The following is a 17,511-nucleotide window of genomic DNA, read 5'->3' as shown; positions in this document are numbered from 1 at the left end:
AATAAATAAAAAATGCAACGTTTTAGAAATAATTTTTCGGAGCAAATTTATTTATTTTAGTATAGACCGGATAGCTCAAATGGTAGAGTAATAACTGCTAACTTTAATGTCATGTTAATTTAATCATTGAAAAAAAATCAAAAAATTAAACCGTCGGCTAATTTTAGTATTATAAGCGGGTAAATTATTGATAAAAGCGAAATAATTTAAATAACAAATAATTACTCAAGACTTGCGTAGAGTAACTCTGTTCATATACACCCTATATATATATATATATATATATATATATATATATATATATATATATATATATATATACGTGTATATATCCCTAAACACAAGTAACGAACTAAAACTATAACTATACATTAAAAATGAATTTCAGTAGCACGACCACTGTCAATCGTGACACTGAGGAAACAAACACCACCAACAGCGGACCTAAAAAACTCAGACAGAAATGGGGAAAGGACTAAGGATACCTCCGAGATAAAAACAAGAACAAACTTGCAAACAGTAGTAAAAAAATGAAAGTGAAATGTCTGTGTCTCCTACTAAGACTTAATAATTTTTATTAGTCTAGATATCCTAGATATCTGGGCGTTGTCTGTCTTTAAAATAATAATAAAAGATCCTTACATATATATTTATTTATTTATTTGTTTGCTCTGACAAATAAATAAATAAGGAATTATGGACGACAATTATATCAGACTCGGTAAGTATTTTTAATCATTTTATAATTTTAGGTTAAATAATATTGTTAAATAATTATTATGTATTTAATTTCTTCTTTCAGAAAATTATGAAATGCTCAAAGCATTGTACGATTTTAAAGCAACTTTTGCCAAAACACTGAGCTTCCGTGAAAATGATCATTTTATATTACATCAAACTAATACCAAACAACGAAATTGGTGGCAAGTTGTTAACAATACCGGTCAGCTGGGTTATATTCCATCAAATTATGTAACTACGGTCAAGGTAAATTAATTCCTTGTTTTTTTATTACGTTTAATAATTTATTAGTTTATTCGTGTTTAATTTTTAGTCATAGTTTATCGGGGTGACCTTGTCATATAGGAAGCTGAGAACATGCGTGTTTCGGACATTTATAATTTCGGAATGTCAATTTTCGAAAAAACCATTTTTTTATGAAAAATCAGAAATATTATTCCAAAAAGTTTAAACAAAGAGAATTAGTAAATTCCTAATTATTTTTTAAACAATTAAGTAACTACCAAGAAGAATAATTTCTTAAAGTTTCATGACATTAAAGTTAGCAGTCACTTGACAATTTTTTAATTTTATTGAACAAAAAAATTTGTTCTAAACAATTATTTTTAAAAAATTGCATTTTTTATTTTTTTAAATTTTTACATGTCAATGTTTTTTCTGCCATAATTTATTTGTTATAAAATACTTAGAATTATTAAATATGTGCTAAATTAATTTTCATAAAATTTCTATAAGCAAATTTTTTCCTTTTTTTTTAACAATTTATTTGTTAAAATTTCAAAACTATCAAATGTATATTAAACTGAATATTATTATCGAAAAATAGAATAAAAAAGAATTTTTTTTTTCCAGAAAATCAAGTGTCAAAACTTTTATTTTTTTATATTATGACTATCCATCGTATTTCAACATTAGAAAAATTTTCAATATTACTTTAACAAAGAAACAATAATTTTCTTGATTAATATTTATAAGTGGGGTCAACCATTTTAATTTTCATTTTTTTTAACGAAATTTCTAGTTGATTTTATTGAGAGATTTTTTTTTAAATACATAAAAAAATGAACAATTAAAAAAAAAAGTTGATTATCACAATTTTAACAAATTTATAAATTTTTTAGAAAATTGTGATATTCAATTTTTATTTTTTTAAATTGTTCGTTTTTTTGTCCTTAAAAAAAAATATATATATATCAAAAACACCAAAAAAAGATAAAATAGAAATTTTATCCAAAAATATGAGAGCCAAAATTTTTTCCAACTTTTGAAGGCAAAAAAGCTATCAAAATCTTTATTTTTTTCTTATAAGACATTTTTTATTATAAATGTGCCGTAAAAACAAGCAGAATAAAAAAAATTTGAAAATGTTAATTTTTCACTTAGTTATGGTCCAAAATGGAGTTGATCTCAATTGTGAATAATTACCATTTTCTTAATTAAAAAAAATCTCTGGATAGAATTAAAAAAATGTTCACCTTCATCGATGAATGAATAGTTTAATCAAACTCAATTACAACTTAACTCATAATTTTTTTTCTTAAATTTCTCAAGAAAAAAAATACTAATTGTTCATCTATTTCAGGTTCAACCCCAGTTCATGATAGACTTCTTGGAAGAATGTATCGACAAACTGCGCAGCGAATTCGTAAAACCAGGAGCGCCATTACCCATAGACAAGCAAGACTTAGTGCAGCGTCTTGTAGAAAAGAAGCGACAAGCTGAAGTGAGTCGGAAGCCAAAAAAGCCAGCACCATTGCCTCCAACTTTCAGCAGCACTTCTCCCATAAAAGAAATCCCAGTAACCATCACGCCAACCACGACCATCACAACAACACCTTCATCTTCCTCTTCAAAACCCGAGAACTCAACAACACCAAGCGCTTCGTACGCCAGTGCCAAGTCATTTCTTCCCGAAGAGCTGCAAAAAATTCCGGATTTCAACCGCCGAAACTCGAATTCCGAACGTCGATCATCTTTTCCTCGGCAGTTGTCTTCAGAACTTCGAGAGACTTTGCCTAGACCAGAGCACAGCGTTCCAAAGTCAATAGAACCTCCCAGAGCAGAACCTCCTCGAGTTCCTGACTCGGAAAAGCCGAACCCGAATCGTCAGTCGCGAACTTCGCCGAATAACACCAGCTTTGAAATAGATGCACGTGCTGCTTACAAGTTATTGGACGAAGTAAGAAAAAACACACAGCTTAGCTACGAAATGTCCAAGTTAGCAGTTACTGTGGTGGTTTCTGGCCTCCAGCAACTTCTTCCTGGCTCAGTGTCTCATTATTTTGATACCGTGCTGAGTCAATTGCATATGCCGCTGTTAAACTCGAAGATGCGAATCGAGGACACCTACGATTCAACACGCCTCAAAATCATTTTTGATGAACTGACTTCTTGCAAAGAAGACTCCCAGCAGCGAAGCTGGATGCTTTACGAAGACGAGTCGATAATCGTCGAGTATATCAAGGAGTTGACGTCCATTCTAACCAACGCTGATGCCAGTGTTTCAAGACATGCTTTGAGACAAGATCAGTACAACGGAATAATGACTCTGATCGAGTACTACCAGATGGAAGCCAGATGGACCATCAGGCAATTGTTGCTCCAGTCTTTTGGGGTGATGTGTAGTTTAGATCCAGTGGTGGTGGGAATCATGCTGAACAGTATTCTTCCTATGGAACTCGCGAGGGACATGACTAGCAATCCCAGGAATGTCCCCAAGTTGAACTACTCTTCGCTGCTGATGACTATGATCTTCTCGATGGCTGAACCCATGCCTATTACCCACCTGGAGTATCTGGGTGTTGAGTTCATTGCGTTTTTGCTAGATGGTATTGAGGATCCGCCTGATACTGACCTGGAAGACCAGATTCCTGATTTGTTCACTAACCTGATCCTGGCTTATAATTTGCAGTTTAATTTTAATGCGACAAGCAATAGTAATGCCAATGTCAATGAGAATATTTTCATGATGGCGCTGAGAGAAAGGACTAATGCGAAAATTTTTACCCAGAAGATACTGTTTTTGTTGAACCGTGAAGAGGATCCGGTGAGGATCTTTGATCATCAGCCGGCTCCGATGCACTCGGTGTTGAAGCTGTTTATTGATATTTTTTCTATTGAGGTCACTGCGACTTTGTTTTATACTAATGATATCAAGGTGTTGATTGATATTGTACTCAGACAGCTGTTTGACATTCCACCAGGAGATAAGGTAATTTTTATACTGTTTTTTTTATTGGCCAGGGAGATTATGTAGAAGTAGGGATCTACTTCTTTTTAGCCATAATCGAAAAAGAAAGACATTAAAAAATTTTTTATGAAAATGAAAAAAATTGGTAATGTCTAGAAATCGAAACTACGTCCTTATTGTCATAAAATGCGCTAAAACAGCGAAAATGATGTAAGGTAAAGTACCCAGTACTTGAACACTTATGAAAACGGGACCAGTACTTGAAACAGACTTTTCGAATTGTTGTAATGGGGCATTCCATGCAAAATGGGAAAATGACTAAAATTTTAAAATTTCTCTAATTCATTCTAATTTATTGCTAATTTATTATTAAAAGTTTATATTTTACTAATTTGTGAAAAAATTTTTTTTAATCAATAAGAAAATCGATTTTTTTCTCCTATTAACTTTTCAGCCTTACTAACTTGTATCCGGGTCAAATATTGTTTTAATAGTTTTAAGAACAAATTCATTTCATGTTTGTTATTAACTAACATATTTATTATTATAGTTTTAAGAACAAATTTTTTTATGTTCGTTATTAATTAACACCTAAGTTTATCAAGATCGTGTTGTCAGCATGCTAAATCCTTCATTTGTATTTTTTAATTAGTTTTTTTTTTAATGATCCTAAATAATTTATAGTTAAATATATAAATATATAAATAATAATGTTTCTAAGGTTGAAATAATATAAAAGTCTTTTTAATAAACAACTTCATGTACACATTTTGTACTTGTCCCGCCAGTCACAAATGCCTGTCCCACCAGTCACAATAAAAAAATTTTTTTTAAATTGTTTCTACGTAGGTAATCAGTCTAATTCTTCAGAATATTGAATGTTTGAAGGATAAATTTTGTATTAAGAGGGAAGTATTTTTTAAAAGTTTGGTGGTCAAACTGAAATTCGACTTTAAGTATAACGCGGTAAGAGAGAAGGATTTTTCGAAACTTAAAAAGTAATCGAGGTTTTTGACAAAGGGATATTGTTAATTAGTTATTCTTTTATATTATAAGATAAATTTTACTATAGTATAAGTTTCAGTTACATAATTATAGCTTATATTTGATTTAATTCCAGAGTCAAATGTCCCACCAGTCACGTTGGAATGCCCCTAATACAAAATCCGTATATTTATTATGAGTAATATGCGCATGTTATAATTATTCAATGATAAAGTAAATGATTTCTGTATGTTTTTTCAATTATAAATCAAAACAATTATATTTTTGTTATCTTAAAAGTTGACATGTCTAGAATAGCCGATAGATGCTATTTTTTTCATGAGAAAGGTACTCAACCGTAAACTGAACAATCAGTAAAAAAAAACGGTATATCATCATTTTAAGTAAAAAAAATTGTACCATCTAATGAAATAGTCTTTTCTAAATAACATATATTTTTTGCAAAGACATAAACTATAATTATTGTATTAAGTTTTAGCGTTCAATTATACCTCCAAATTTTCAAAGTGATACCCAGAATTTGAACAGGCTGGGGCCGTATAATTTTAACAACACTATAACCACTAATAGGTTTATAGACTAGTGATCAGCATTGTGATTTGTATTAATTACTGAACGTTTTAAATTGAGTTTTTTTTATTTATAATTGGATATTTGCTTTGTCATTCATAAAAAATGTAATTAAAAAATTAAATACAAATATTTCTCATTTTTAAATGAACATATTTAATATTCATAGTTTTATTTTTCATATTATTCAATAATATGTTATAATTCTTTTGATACTTCAATAAAACGTTAAAAATTTTTGCTGTGCCTATTGCCATATATTTTGTTAGTTCAACTACTGCTCCCGGAGTGTTCAACTACTTCGGCTTATCAGAATTGATTGTTCAACTACTATTTCTTTCTTAGTTTATCTTAAAAAACGTTGTCAAAATATAAATATTCAATTATCAGCGTTATTTTACGCTTCAATCAATTCAAAATTGTTTATATTTTCATGAAAATCATTAATTTGAACTAATAATTACATCTTTATGTATTAAAAGTAGGGTCAAATACGTTTAACTTTGAAACTTATGCCACTACTGGGTACTTAATCTAAGTCCAAGGAAAAAAAATTTTTTTGAATTTCAGTTTTGCTTTAAAATATTTAGTTTTTTAATTTTATGAAAAAGTAATTAAATAAAAGCGGGACTTCACTAATTTTCAGTGATTTAAAAATCGAATGAAGATTTTATTAATTTTCCTAATAGAAGCTGGTTTGATTTTCAAACATGAATTGCATGACGATTTTTGGATTAATAAAGTCCTTCAATTAAAATTTTGACCGAAATTTTGATCGAAAGAACGATTTAAAAAAAATTTTTTTAATCTGAAGAATCTCTATAAAATTTTTTTTTAAATAGAATTTTTTTTTATCATTATTCTGTCTAAAAGAAAACCGTGTTGAAAAATAAAAACATAAATAAATCAATTTTTTATGATTGAAAATTAGTGTAGCCTCTTTTCGATATAATTATCCAAAAATTTTACAAAAGAAATATTAATAACTAATTCTAAATTTCATTTTTTTATTATAGCGACGACTTTACTTAGAACTATGCAGACGTGTTTTACGAACGACCGGTTACGACGATCATCGACATCGCTCAGAAGACCTGCTGAAATGCTTCACGCGAATATTCTGCGAAGAAGGCCCCGAGAGTCAAGGTGATCAGAAACTGATACGTGAAATTAGTAATGAATTTCCTAGTCTATTTAAAATGTGACATATATTGTCTTCCTCCTTGTACAAGGAGGTCGAGGACGATGATTTGCAAACGCTTGTATAAATATAAGGTACAATTATTATTTTTCTTTCAATTTAATTAGTTAAATTTGTTTAACAGCACGTCATTTAGTTGAACTTACTTTTTGCGTTTAAGCAAAAAAAAAAAAAATATAAAAATTGTAAATAAAGAAAATACTATTAAGTTTAATTCTAAACTAGCGACGCTTGTGAATTTATCTAGTGAATAAAATTCACTTAAATTTATTGATTAAGTAGTAAAAAATATTAAATTGAATGAAAAAAGTACTATACAGAAAATGGAAAAATTATATGCTTCACGTAACTCATACCGGCCATTGCGAATACAATTTTTTTTTTATCGTACAAAGTCATAACTCATATTTCATAAATCGAAAATCATAAATTCATAATCAAAGTCATGTATTTAATTAACTAGTCCGTTTAATTAAATAGTTAATTAAAGTTATGATTAATAGTTATGTCAATTATATTAGGAATAAAAATTGTGATCATAAACATCAAATAGTTTTAAGTTATAAATAAATAAAGTAATGAAATAAAAATTAGGAAATAAATATTAATTTATTATTATCATTATTATTATTATTATTTTAATAAATATTTTATTTTTTATTAACAATTTATTTTTATCTTCTAGAGTGTTGTAAAAATAAATACGTATGAAAGGTAATGCCAAAACAATTAATAAATTATTAATTATTTCTTCTTTAATTTATGTAGTTTAACGGTTTGTAAATAATTGCAAAAAAGCAGCGGCTGATTTATTCTCCGGTCATCATTTCCATGAATTCTGAAGAAATAAAATAATAAAATCATTTATTAGTATAAAACTTGGAAGAATAATCAATGAAGATAACTTGACAGACACTTGACAGTTTAATTGTTAACAAGTAAATCATAGGAAGAAATTTTTGAAAAAAGAAATCTATATGGAGGAATTTTTTAAAACTATGAATGTAAATTTTTTTTTTTTTAACGAAAGAATTATCAGATGAAAATGTTATTGTCTTAAGTTATTTTTAAGTTTTTAAGAAGATGATATTTTCATTTATTTATTCATGTTGATAGGTGTTGTTGACAATGCCAAGTTCTTGGTAATGAACTTGAAATGTCATAAATGAATTATTTCGCAATTTTGGAGGGTAGAATGTTAAATGTAAATTGCTTAGTTCAATACTTTCTTTAAATTATAATATAATAGAACAATTAAAAAATACATACCATCAAAGTCAACAGTTCCAGAGCCATCAGAGTCAATTTCTTCAATCATGATATCTAGTTCTTCATCAGTCAGTTGGTCATCCAGCTCCCTCAAAATTTCACGTAAACATGTTGTTGGTATGTACCCATTTCCTAAAAAGAAAAAATCATAAATTTTAGCACTTAATATGAAATATTTGGAATAATAAATGAAAACAGGTGAAGCTTCATTTATTTAAAGTAAATGGAACATTTAACTAATTAATCAGCCAGACAGATTGGATAATAATCGTGAGCGTTGAACTCAATAATGCTTTTAAAACTTGGGAGTAAAATATAAATAAAATTGTTGCGCAACCCATTTAAGAAAATTAACGCTAACAGTTAAATCCAATTAAATTAATTATTATTTTCTTCCGGATAATACAGATTTAATTGAAAATAGTCATTTTTTAATGTCAAATTAATTCTTTTCAACTGAGAGTTTTTTTGAGGTATATTTCTGGAGCAAGAATCTATTTCCGTCTACGTTTAATCTTTCATTTCATTCCAGTACATCCATTTCTTATATTATACATCATGCTGCCTTAACTTGATTCTTTTTTTGGCTCGGTTTCAAATTTCTTCCTCCGAAAAACTCTTATGTATTTTATTTTAATGTTTGAACACATGTTTCGTTTTTTTTTTTTTTTTTTTTTTTTTTTTAACACATTTAACCCATAGGCTTTTTAAAAATCATTTCTTCAATTAATTTTTAACTATTTCTTCAAATAATTATTTTTAATCATATTATATAAACTTTAATAGTAAAAAAAAAATTGAATAATTAAAATTGTACCTTCTTTGTCATATAGTCGGAAAGCTTCACGAAGTTCTTTCTCTAAAGCTTCAGCATCTTCTTCAACGATAAATTTAGCTGCAAGTGTAACGAATTCATCAAATTCCAACCTCCCGGACTCTAAAAGAAAAAAAAAAATTAGCTATCAACTAATTTTTTTTTCTTAACATTCTTCAGTTTTAAAATAATTACTGTCGGCATCAACTTCGTCGATCAATTCATCGAGGATTTTTTTGTTAAACGGCTGCCCCATTAATCTCAAGATGTCGGCTACCATATCAGTGGGGATGCTTCCACTCTTGTCCCTGTCGAAGCTGTCAAAAGCTTTGCGTAAAACTAAACCAAACAAATTTAAAATTATTTATTATTAAATTATTATTAATAAAGCAGAAATCAATAAAATTAAGTTAAAGTGAAAAGTGATTTGAGTGAATGCCAAGCAATAATTTATGTATAATTTTAACTCTGTTAAATAACAAATTGTTTATCCGATTCGCTAAAAAACAACTTGATATTTTAGATTTTATATATATAATATTCTACTATGTACGCGTTTAACTCAGCTAGAATTAGTATAGAGATTAGAACTTATAAGTTATTTTTAGACTGATGTTAATGTCCGCGTTTTATTTTTAAATTTAATTAAATTTAAACTTTAGTTTTTTATGATTTGCAAATAATTATTTTAGAAAATTTCTTAAAATTTCAAGTTAAAATTTAATAAATAATTAAAAATTTTTTTACTCACCTGCAATTTGTTCCGCTGGCAACTCGTCAGCCTAATTATTTAATAAAGAAGAAAACAAATTAATTGGTAAAAATTTTAATACTATTTCACATTATCTAAACTTTATTGCCAATTAGTGGAATTTTAAAAAGAAGAAATAGAATAGTCATGCGTAGAATTTACAACATAAATTTGATTTAAAAAATTTTGAATAACTTAATTTATTTATTTATTAATAATTAAATATGACAGTCGTTACATTGGTAAACTCTCACAGTATTTATTTTTAATAAAACAGATTTATAAAAATACCGCGCTAACCAATTGTTCACGTTGTTAAAGAATATCAATAAGAATTAGTTAACAATTAAAGATTCTTTTAATTTTAAAAGAAGAAATATATAAAGCAATTTAGATTTAGAGGGCGACGAAGATTGTTAATAAAAAAATAGTAAATAAATAAAATTAATAAGTAGAGAGTAGCGAAGATAACGTGTGTGTTTACCAAACCGACGACTTACAAGATCATCATCAATAGAACATACCATCTTGATATTAAAAATTAATAATTAATATTTAATAACGAGTAAACAATTAATGTATTGGTTTATTTAACGAATGTAGATAGAAGGTACTTTGGCCTGGATGTTTTAGAGACTGGCCGGATGAGAGACCCGAACTCCGTAATATTCAAAACCGCGGATATAGCGGTTGCGTATGTAATGACGGCTCGAAACCCGATGTAATTCTAAGCTCCAGCCAATCCCAGTTGACTTCAAGCTCAAAAGCGGTAGCACGGGTTCTTAAAATTGATTTTTAACTCATATATATACATATAGATCTATATAGTTTTCTACTATACTATATTCTTCTTCTTCTTTTTCTTCTTCTTCTTCTTCTTCTTCTTCTTCTTCTTCTTCTTCTTCTTCTTCCTCTTCCTCTTATGCTGCTTCTGTTTCTTCGCCGACTGTTACTGCTACTTAGTTTGTGGGCTATTTTCAGACACGAGGGATAAAGAAACGAAAAATAAATATAATAGTATAATACAGAAAAACATTTAGCATATATTAAAAATTAAATCGGTCTTTAAAGTTCAATAACAATAACAATATTATATTTTTTGTTTGTTGAAAAACAACTGGAAAGATATTTATATGTAAATTTGATGATATTTTGTTGGGGTAATAAATGTTACTTTTATTAGTTTTATGTAGTTTATTGATTTTTTTAGGGAATTAAATTGATTTTTATGATGTTTTGTATTGTCAATATTTTTTATTTTGATTTTATAAAAACTTTTTGTTTTAAATTTTATAAAACTTATCGAAGTGATTTAAATTACGATTGAAAAGATATCAAATTAAAAAAATTCTATTTTATGATTTTTGAAAATAGTTTTTCTCAATTGTTTGATTTTCAATAATATTCAAGAAGAAAGATGTAATTATCCGAAAAAAAATTAATTATACAATAAAATAATAACTTTTATAATTATTATTATTATCATCTATATCATTAAGAAAATAAGCAAAATTTTGTGGCCAAACTTGTGGCAAAACTGATAAAAAAATTAACTTGATTCAAGAGCAAAAATCTTGAATCAAGAATAAAATATTGAAGAGAATGATTTTTTTGTCAAGAGAATAAATTTTTGAGTAAAGAAATTATTCTTGATTTGAAGGGGGGGGGGGGGGGGGTTAAAGCAAAAAAGAAGCATATTTTTATGATTTTTTTGCGGTAATATGAGTGATATAATTTTATTAAATTTAATTACATATTATTGTACAACTATTGAAGTATGTCAGAAAAAATTTTCAATGAAAAATATTAATACATAAGCCCGTGACGTTGAATCTCCAGAGGCGCCTCGAAAAAAAGGGGTTTTACGGTGAACATTATAACTCGTTACCGGATCATATGAAACAAAAAAATTGATATGCGTTTTGAAGGGGATATATTTCTCGAGTTAATCAGAAAGAGGTTTTTTTTTTTTTTTTCTATTTTTTACAGTACTTGAAAGTGGAAAATGTGATTTTAGCTAAAAAAATCGCGGTTAATTTGTTATTAAAAAATAGACAAAAATGAAAAAAAAAAAAAACTCTTCCTGATTGCCTCGATAAATTCATCCCCCTTAAAACGCATATCAATTTTTTTGATTCAGATGATCCGGTAACGAGTTACAATGTTCACCGCAAAACCCCCCTTTTTTTTTTCAAGGCGCCTTTGGAAATTCAACGTCACCGGCTTATGTATCAATATTTTTCATTGAAAATTTTTTCTGACATACTTCAATAGTTGTACAATAATATGTAATTAAATTTAATAAAATTATATCACTCATATCACCGCAAAAAAAATCACAAAAATATGCTTTTTTTTCGCCTTTAAAATCCCCCCCCCCCCCCCCCTTAAGTAAATTTTTCTTGTCTTAAGAATTTATTCTCTTGACTCAAGAAAATCATTTTCTTCAAAACGGTATTCTTGGTACAAGATTTTGACTTTTCAGTCAAGTTAATTTTTTTTATCAGTAAATCATTCTTACCAATAGTCAATTTCTGATGATAAGTATTTAGGCAGCATTCGAAAATGCTCTACCTCTAGATGCATGATTGAAAAACTACCTTTTATCTCGTGAACTATTGACATTTTTAAAGATATAAGCTCATCCCAATGTTACACTCATCAAGACCTTTCATTTAAGTACCCACATCATTTTTTCATATATTTATATATATTACATATGTGTATATATGAAAAATATATCAAAATGCATGTGGGTACTAAAATGAAAGCTCTTGATGAGTGTAACATCGGGATGAGCTTATATCTTTAAAAACGTCAATAGTTAAAAAAGTACAGTGTAATTTAACAAAAGTCATTATTTAATAAAGCAAAATTTTATTTGTTTATAATTCACAAGTCACGGCAGTCACATAGTGACTACGAGGTTGTTAGTTATTATTATAATTATGATTGTTATTATTATTATTATTATTATTATTATTATTATTATTATCAATATCTTAAAAGTAAATGTAAGTCGTAAAAGATATAAATAAATGTTAAAAGTAATATTTTTTACCTACTGGGAATCCCGTCATGATTGGGAGAGTTCTTGTAAAAATTATTTGGCTAGAACTATAAGCTATAAACATGTCATATACATACGAAACGTACCTTTCAACTTGTCTAAAAACACCTAACACATGTATAAATTGTATACAATTATTCTCGGTATTTTTTGTTGATTGACGAAATCGTTGGCAATACAACAGCATTATATATTATAATAATAGTAACATAAAACATAATTCATATTACTTACATTATTTATCCAAATAATAAATCATCTTCAAGATTTATCAACAAAAATTAACAAAAGTGACAATTATGAACCTAATCCAACTGCGACATTATTTACATTCGTAATTCGGTGCTAGTAAATGAAATAATTGTTTATAAACAATTTAGATATTTATTATCAAAAATTACAAATTTAATTGCAAATATTACTTTAAATAAATTTAAATATATTTCTTTACTGAGATCCAGTAGACAGGAGAGCTAGCAGCGCACTTGTTCCACCGACAGACAAGATGTAGTTGAATGCAGGTGTAAATGTCTTCAAGATGTAGAAAGACGTGAAGATGACAACCGCCAAGAAAAGAGCGTTGTTGTAGAATAATGAAAAAGTGGTAGCTTCGTAATCGGCAACTTCATTTTTCTTCCACAGTATTCTTTCGTCTTTTTCTTTCTTGCTCATTTTCTTGTCTTCTGCGAGGGTTTTGGTCATGTCACGGGTTACTGCATCTTCTCTTTTTACTGCAATCTAAATTTTATTTTTTATTAGTAATTGTAATCTATATTATTAAGAGAATAAGATTAAAAAAAAATTTTGTATCCAGGATAGTCATATGATAAAATCGGTTTTTTTTTTAGTGAAATTTAGTGTTACTGCAAAGGTTTTTACTTGAATTTGTGCCTTTTCAAGGTTTCATATCATTCTCACCAATAGTCAATTTATTATGATAAGTATTTAGGCTTCATTCGAAAATACTTTATCTCTAGATATATAATTAAGAAATGACCTTGTATCTTGTGAAATATTGACATTTTTTAAGATATAAGCTCATCCCGACTCTCATCGAGACCTTTCATTTGAGTACCCACATCAATTTTTCATATATTTATATATATTATATATATTAGGGTGGCGCAAAAAAACCGACTATTTTTTTTTTTGAGTCTCGAGTGAAAAAATGTTAATTTTTGATGTTTTAAGAGCCCTCACCAAAGGACAGCTTAAAAAAAAATTTTTAAAAGGTCACTTCAAATTTTTTAAAATTTCAAAAATCGTCAAAAATCGGATTTTTTTTTTTTTTAATTTTTTTTTCTCGTTACGATATAATTTATAGACAGAAAAAAATAAGTTTCTGAAAATTTCAGTTCAAAATTTAAATTTTGAGAGTTCGCTCATAATTTTTTTCAATTTATTAGTGCATTAGTTTAGATTTTTTCGAGCGATCTTTTACTATTCAAATTAAAATTCCATGCATTTTTTTTTTTATTTAGTACAATAATAGATAAAAATACATCACGAGATGAACTAAAAATCAAGCACAACATAGAAAATATAATTTTTTTTTAATTTAACAATTTTATTTAATCAACTGCCAGGCGTGGGTTCGAATCCCAAGCTGGTCTTAGAAACCAGCTTGGTCGAGATTTGAGCTTGCTGTGTAAGTTAAGATTTTTACAAACCAAAAAGACCCCAACGTACCACTCCCAACAGTTAAAGTCGGCGATATGACTAATTAAAGAAAAAAAAAAAATTATGAGCGACCTTTCAAAATTTAAATTTTGAACTGAAACTTTCAGAAACTTATTTTTTTTTTATCTATGAAATTATACCGTATCGAGAAAAAAAATTTAAAAAAAAAAATTCGATTTTTGATGATTTTCGAAATTTAATAAAATTTGGAGCGACCTCTTAAAATTTTTTTTTTGAGCTGTCCTTTGGTGAGGGCTCTTAAAACATCAAAAACAAACATTTTTTCACTCAAGACTTAGAAAAAAAAATAGTCGGTTTTTTTGGTCCACCCTAATGTATATATGAAAAATATGTCAAAATGCATGTGGGTACTCAAATGAAAGCTCTTGATGAGTGTAGCATCAGGATGAGCTTATATCTTTAAAAACGTCAATAGTTAAAAAAGTACAGTGCAATTTAACAAATATCTTGTAAACCATTGACATTTTTAAAGATATAAGCTCACTCCGATATTGCACTCATCGAGACCTTTCATTTGAGTACCCACATCAATTTTTCATATATTTTATATATATATATATATATTTAATGAAAAATATATAAAAATGCATGTGTTTTAACAAATGTCATTATTTAATAAAGAAAAATTTTATTTTTCTATAGTTAACAACTCACGGCAGTCACATAGGTTGCTAGTTAGTTATTAATTAATATTAAAACTAATAATTGAAAAGGAATTGCAATTAAATATTTCTGTATCTGTTTAGAAAACTACAAAAGCGTTAGATGTTTATTAACTTCAGTATTATTTCTATCATTATTTCATTAATTAGAAATAATTACTATAGAAGATTGAAGACTACAATTGTCATTTAGTTAAAAAATATTAATAAATTGAATTATTATTTTGAAAGTCGTGCACCTGACTATTTTTTAGGCTTATTAAAAAATTAATCACTATCGAGAAAATAAAAAAAAATTGCATAAGTTTTGAAAATTTTCTACTGAAGAAATTTTTTTAATCTTTTTTTTTGATAATTGATCTGACTATAATTACTCCGAAAATTGTCGAATATTGATATTCAATTATTTAAGAAGAAAAGTTTAAAAAATTGTCCAATATTAATTTCAGTATGATAAGAATAAAATAATTTATCAAAAAAATAAATTACCTTGTGCTTCAAGATAAATTTAGTATTTTTGTAAGCCAATGACATTAAATATGTGCTAATTAATGTAACTAATACAAATGAAATGGCATTTGAGTATAAATCAATCAGATGAATTCTCCAAAACAGCCCTGTAACAAAAATTATATTATTAATTAATAATTAATATTTATTTACAAACAATATGTTGAGTTGAGATGAAGTTAGGTTACTTCAAAATCTCAACTTGAAATAAAAAGAAGCAATTTAATAAATTATGGTGACAAGGAAGAAATGATAAAATGAGAAATACGAAATTTCTTCCTTTGAATTAGATAAATAATTAATTAATTAAATAAAAGTACTCACATATAGGAATTGCCGATACTATAAAAGCATTGCCATAGAATAACGCTGATGATTTGGTAGATACATTGCGAGAAAAATCTTGGAGCAAAAGTTCTTCTTCTTTAGTAAAAGCTTTTGATTTGCTAGTCATTTTTGCTTTGTTATTCTTTGAGTAATTAGACAAAAAATTACGGTGGTTTTTAGTTATAAAACTGGAGTAAATAGATTATTTTTTCGACAGTCCGAGATTTACTTTTGTTACTTGAGTTTTCAGTCAGTGGCTAGCAATTGACGCATGCGTGGTTTCGATTGCAATGTGAGTGTGTGGAGTGACGTTTGACAACGTGGACGCAGAAACGTCATTCTTAAACGTGGCAGCACTTTCGGAGGATGTTTTTTTATTTGCTTTGAGAAACGGATATATTATTCGGCGGGAATTGTTTGAATTTTGTTTTTATTCTATACCTGAGGAATTTTAATGATAATAAAAACAATAATTATTTTATGACAAATAACGTTTTTGCGATGTTAAGAATATCATTTGAGAAGAAAAGTACGTATGATACTTTTGATTAAAAGAAGAATATAATTAAAAAATCTATTAAATTTAATTAATTTTTAATAATAAAAGAATTAGTTAAAAGAGAATTAATATCAATTTTCAAACTTTAAGTATATACCTATACATTTAAAACAAAATTTTGAGTTAAGGGGCAAGGCCACTGTGATGGATTAAAAAAAATTTTTAACTTCCCGCTAAGAAAATCTCAGATTTTCAAAAATCGAGAAGTTATTGGTTTTACCCCGTTTTACAAAAATCGAGTTTTCATAAGATCTCGACGTTTGAAGATCACAGTAAGCTTTCCTGACTATCCCCGCGAGGGTGTCACTATGTCTGTATATATATGTCGGAGATAATATCGAGCTGGGTTTTCCTAGAGATAGGGAAATTCCCAATATTTTAGTTTGTCTGTTAGTTTTAAGCAAAATTGTAAAGCATAGAATATTTAATAATTATTTATAACTTAAGCCGATTATAATTTTTATGGTTATGGCAATGGGCTTGAGTCCAGAGTGACAATGGTCACCAAACGAAGCCGAGGTCACAGGATAGAAGTAAAAAGTATACAGTTAAAGATATCGACAGACAATGAGGGCTGTCGAAAGGGTACTTAGGGTACTGAGACGAGTAGTGCTCGTTGAGCATTGATCAAGTAAAGACATCGAATATATCCTGCTGACCCCGGATTCGTTCTCGGTCTCATTCCCCAGCGCTTTTACCTTGTATATTAATTATATTTGGATAATTAATCGTAGTATTGTTTATACAAGTTAGCGTATATTTTAATTATTCTAAATTAATAAATAATTGAATAAACGAATCCAATAGACTGTACTAACGCCCCTAATAATGCTTTTTCCGACATATATATATATATATATATATATATATATATATATATATATATATATATATATATATATGTGTATGTGTGTGTGTGTTTTTTTTTTTTTTTTTTTGTAGGGGGGGGAATCCTTTTTACGGATTCTAGGCATAGCTGTTTGGCCTGGATATGTGGCGACTCGACGCAGCGTCATACTAACTCGACACTAACGCCCCTACCCACTAAACCCTAAACCCCTTTTCCTTCTTTCCTCTAATCCCTCATGGAAACCGCCGTCAGGCATTACTTCGTGAAGGGAGGATCTAGCTACTGCTCTTC

General features: G+C 27.9%; 3 protein-coding genes across 6 annotated transcripts; 1 reads left to right on the top strand and 2 right to left on the bottom strand.

Moving 5' to 3' along the window:
* The first annotated feature begins 388 nt into the window (after positions 1 to 388).
* Positions 389 to 6,898, top strand: LOC123270397 (NCK-interacting protein with SH3 domain). Its single transcript, XM_044736428.1, has 4 exons — positions 389 to 721; positions 803 to 987; positions 2,324 to 3,952; positions 6,523 to 6,898. Exons 1-4 carry the CDS (start codon positions 697 to 699, stop codon positions 6,709 to 6,711), a joined length of 2,028 nt encoding a protein of 675 aa, XP_044592363.1. The 5' UTR covers positions 389 to 696; the 3' UTR covers positions 6,712 to 6,898.
* A 563-nt stretch (positions 6,899 to 7,461) lies between these two features.
* Positions 7,462 to 10,291, bottom strand: LOC123270391 (troponin C, isoallergen Bla g 6.0301). 2 transcript variants are annotated; one of them, XM_044736423.1, is made up of 6 exons: positions 10,042 to 10,291; positions 9,542 to 9,572; positions 8,986 to 9,129; positions 8,794 to 8,913; positions 7,977 to 8,108; positions 7,462 to 7,545 (listed from the first exon to the last, which is right to left on the bottom strand). In XM_044736423.1, exons 1-6 carry the CDS (start codon positions 10,066 to 10,068, stop codon positions 7,517 to 7,519), a joined length of 483 nt encoding a protein of 160 aa, XP_044592358.1. In that variant the 5' UTR covers positions 10,069 to 10,291; the 3' UTR covers positions 7,462 to 7,516. The 2 variants fall into 2 exon arrangements, with proteins under 2 accessions (XP_044592358.1, XP_044592359.1); XM_044736424.1 differs by having other exon boundaries at positions 10,066 to 10,289.
* Positions 10,292 to 10,422: 131 nt separating this feature from the next.
* On the bottom strand, positions 10,423 to 16,128 carry LOC123270390 (translocon-associated protein subunit gamma). Of its 3 annotated transcripts, none has more exons than XR_006510587.1 (5): positions 15,809 to 16,128; positions 15,464 to 15,591; positions 13,034 to 13,349; positions 12,698 to 12,956; positions 10,423 to 10,512 (listed from the first exon to the last, which is right to left on the bottom strand). XR_006510587.1 is itself a non-coding variant. In XM_044736422.1 (3 exons), exons 1-3 carry the CDS (start codon positions 15,936 to 15,938, stop codon positions 13,059 to 13,061), a joined length of 549 nt encoding a protein of 182 aa, XP_044592357.1. In that variant the 5' UTR covers positions 15,939 to 16,128; the 3' UTR covers positions 13,022 to 13,058. The 3 variants fall into 3 exon arrangements, 1 of the variants encoding a protein (XP_044592357.1); XR_006510588.1 differs by having other exon boundaries at positions 12,846 to 12,956; XM_044736422.1 differs by lacking the exons at positions 10,423 to 10,512; positions 12,698 to 12,956 and having other exon boundaries at positions 13,022 to 13,349.
* Positions 16,129 to 17,511: the final 1,383 nt, after the last annotated feature.

The sequence above is a fragment of the Cotesia glomerata genome, linkage group LG8 (genome assembly GCF_020080835.1).
Source record: "Cotesia glomerata isolate CgM1 linkage group LG8, MPM_Cglom_v2.3, whole genome shotgun sequence".
In the NCBI taxonomy this organism is placed as follows: Eukaryota; Metazoa; Arthropoda; class Insecta; order Hymenoptera; family Braconidae; genus Cotesia; species Cotesia glomerata.
The sequence above is the reverse complement of the archived record's forward strand: the minus strand, read 5'-3'. Positions and strand labels throughout refer to the sequence as shown.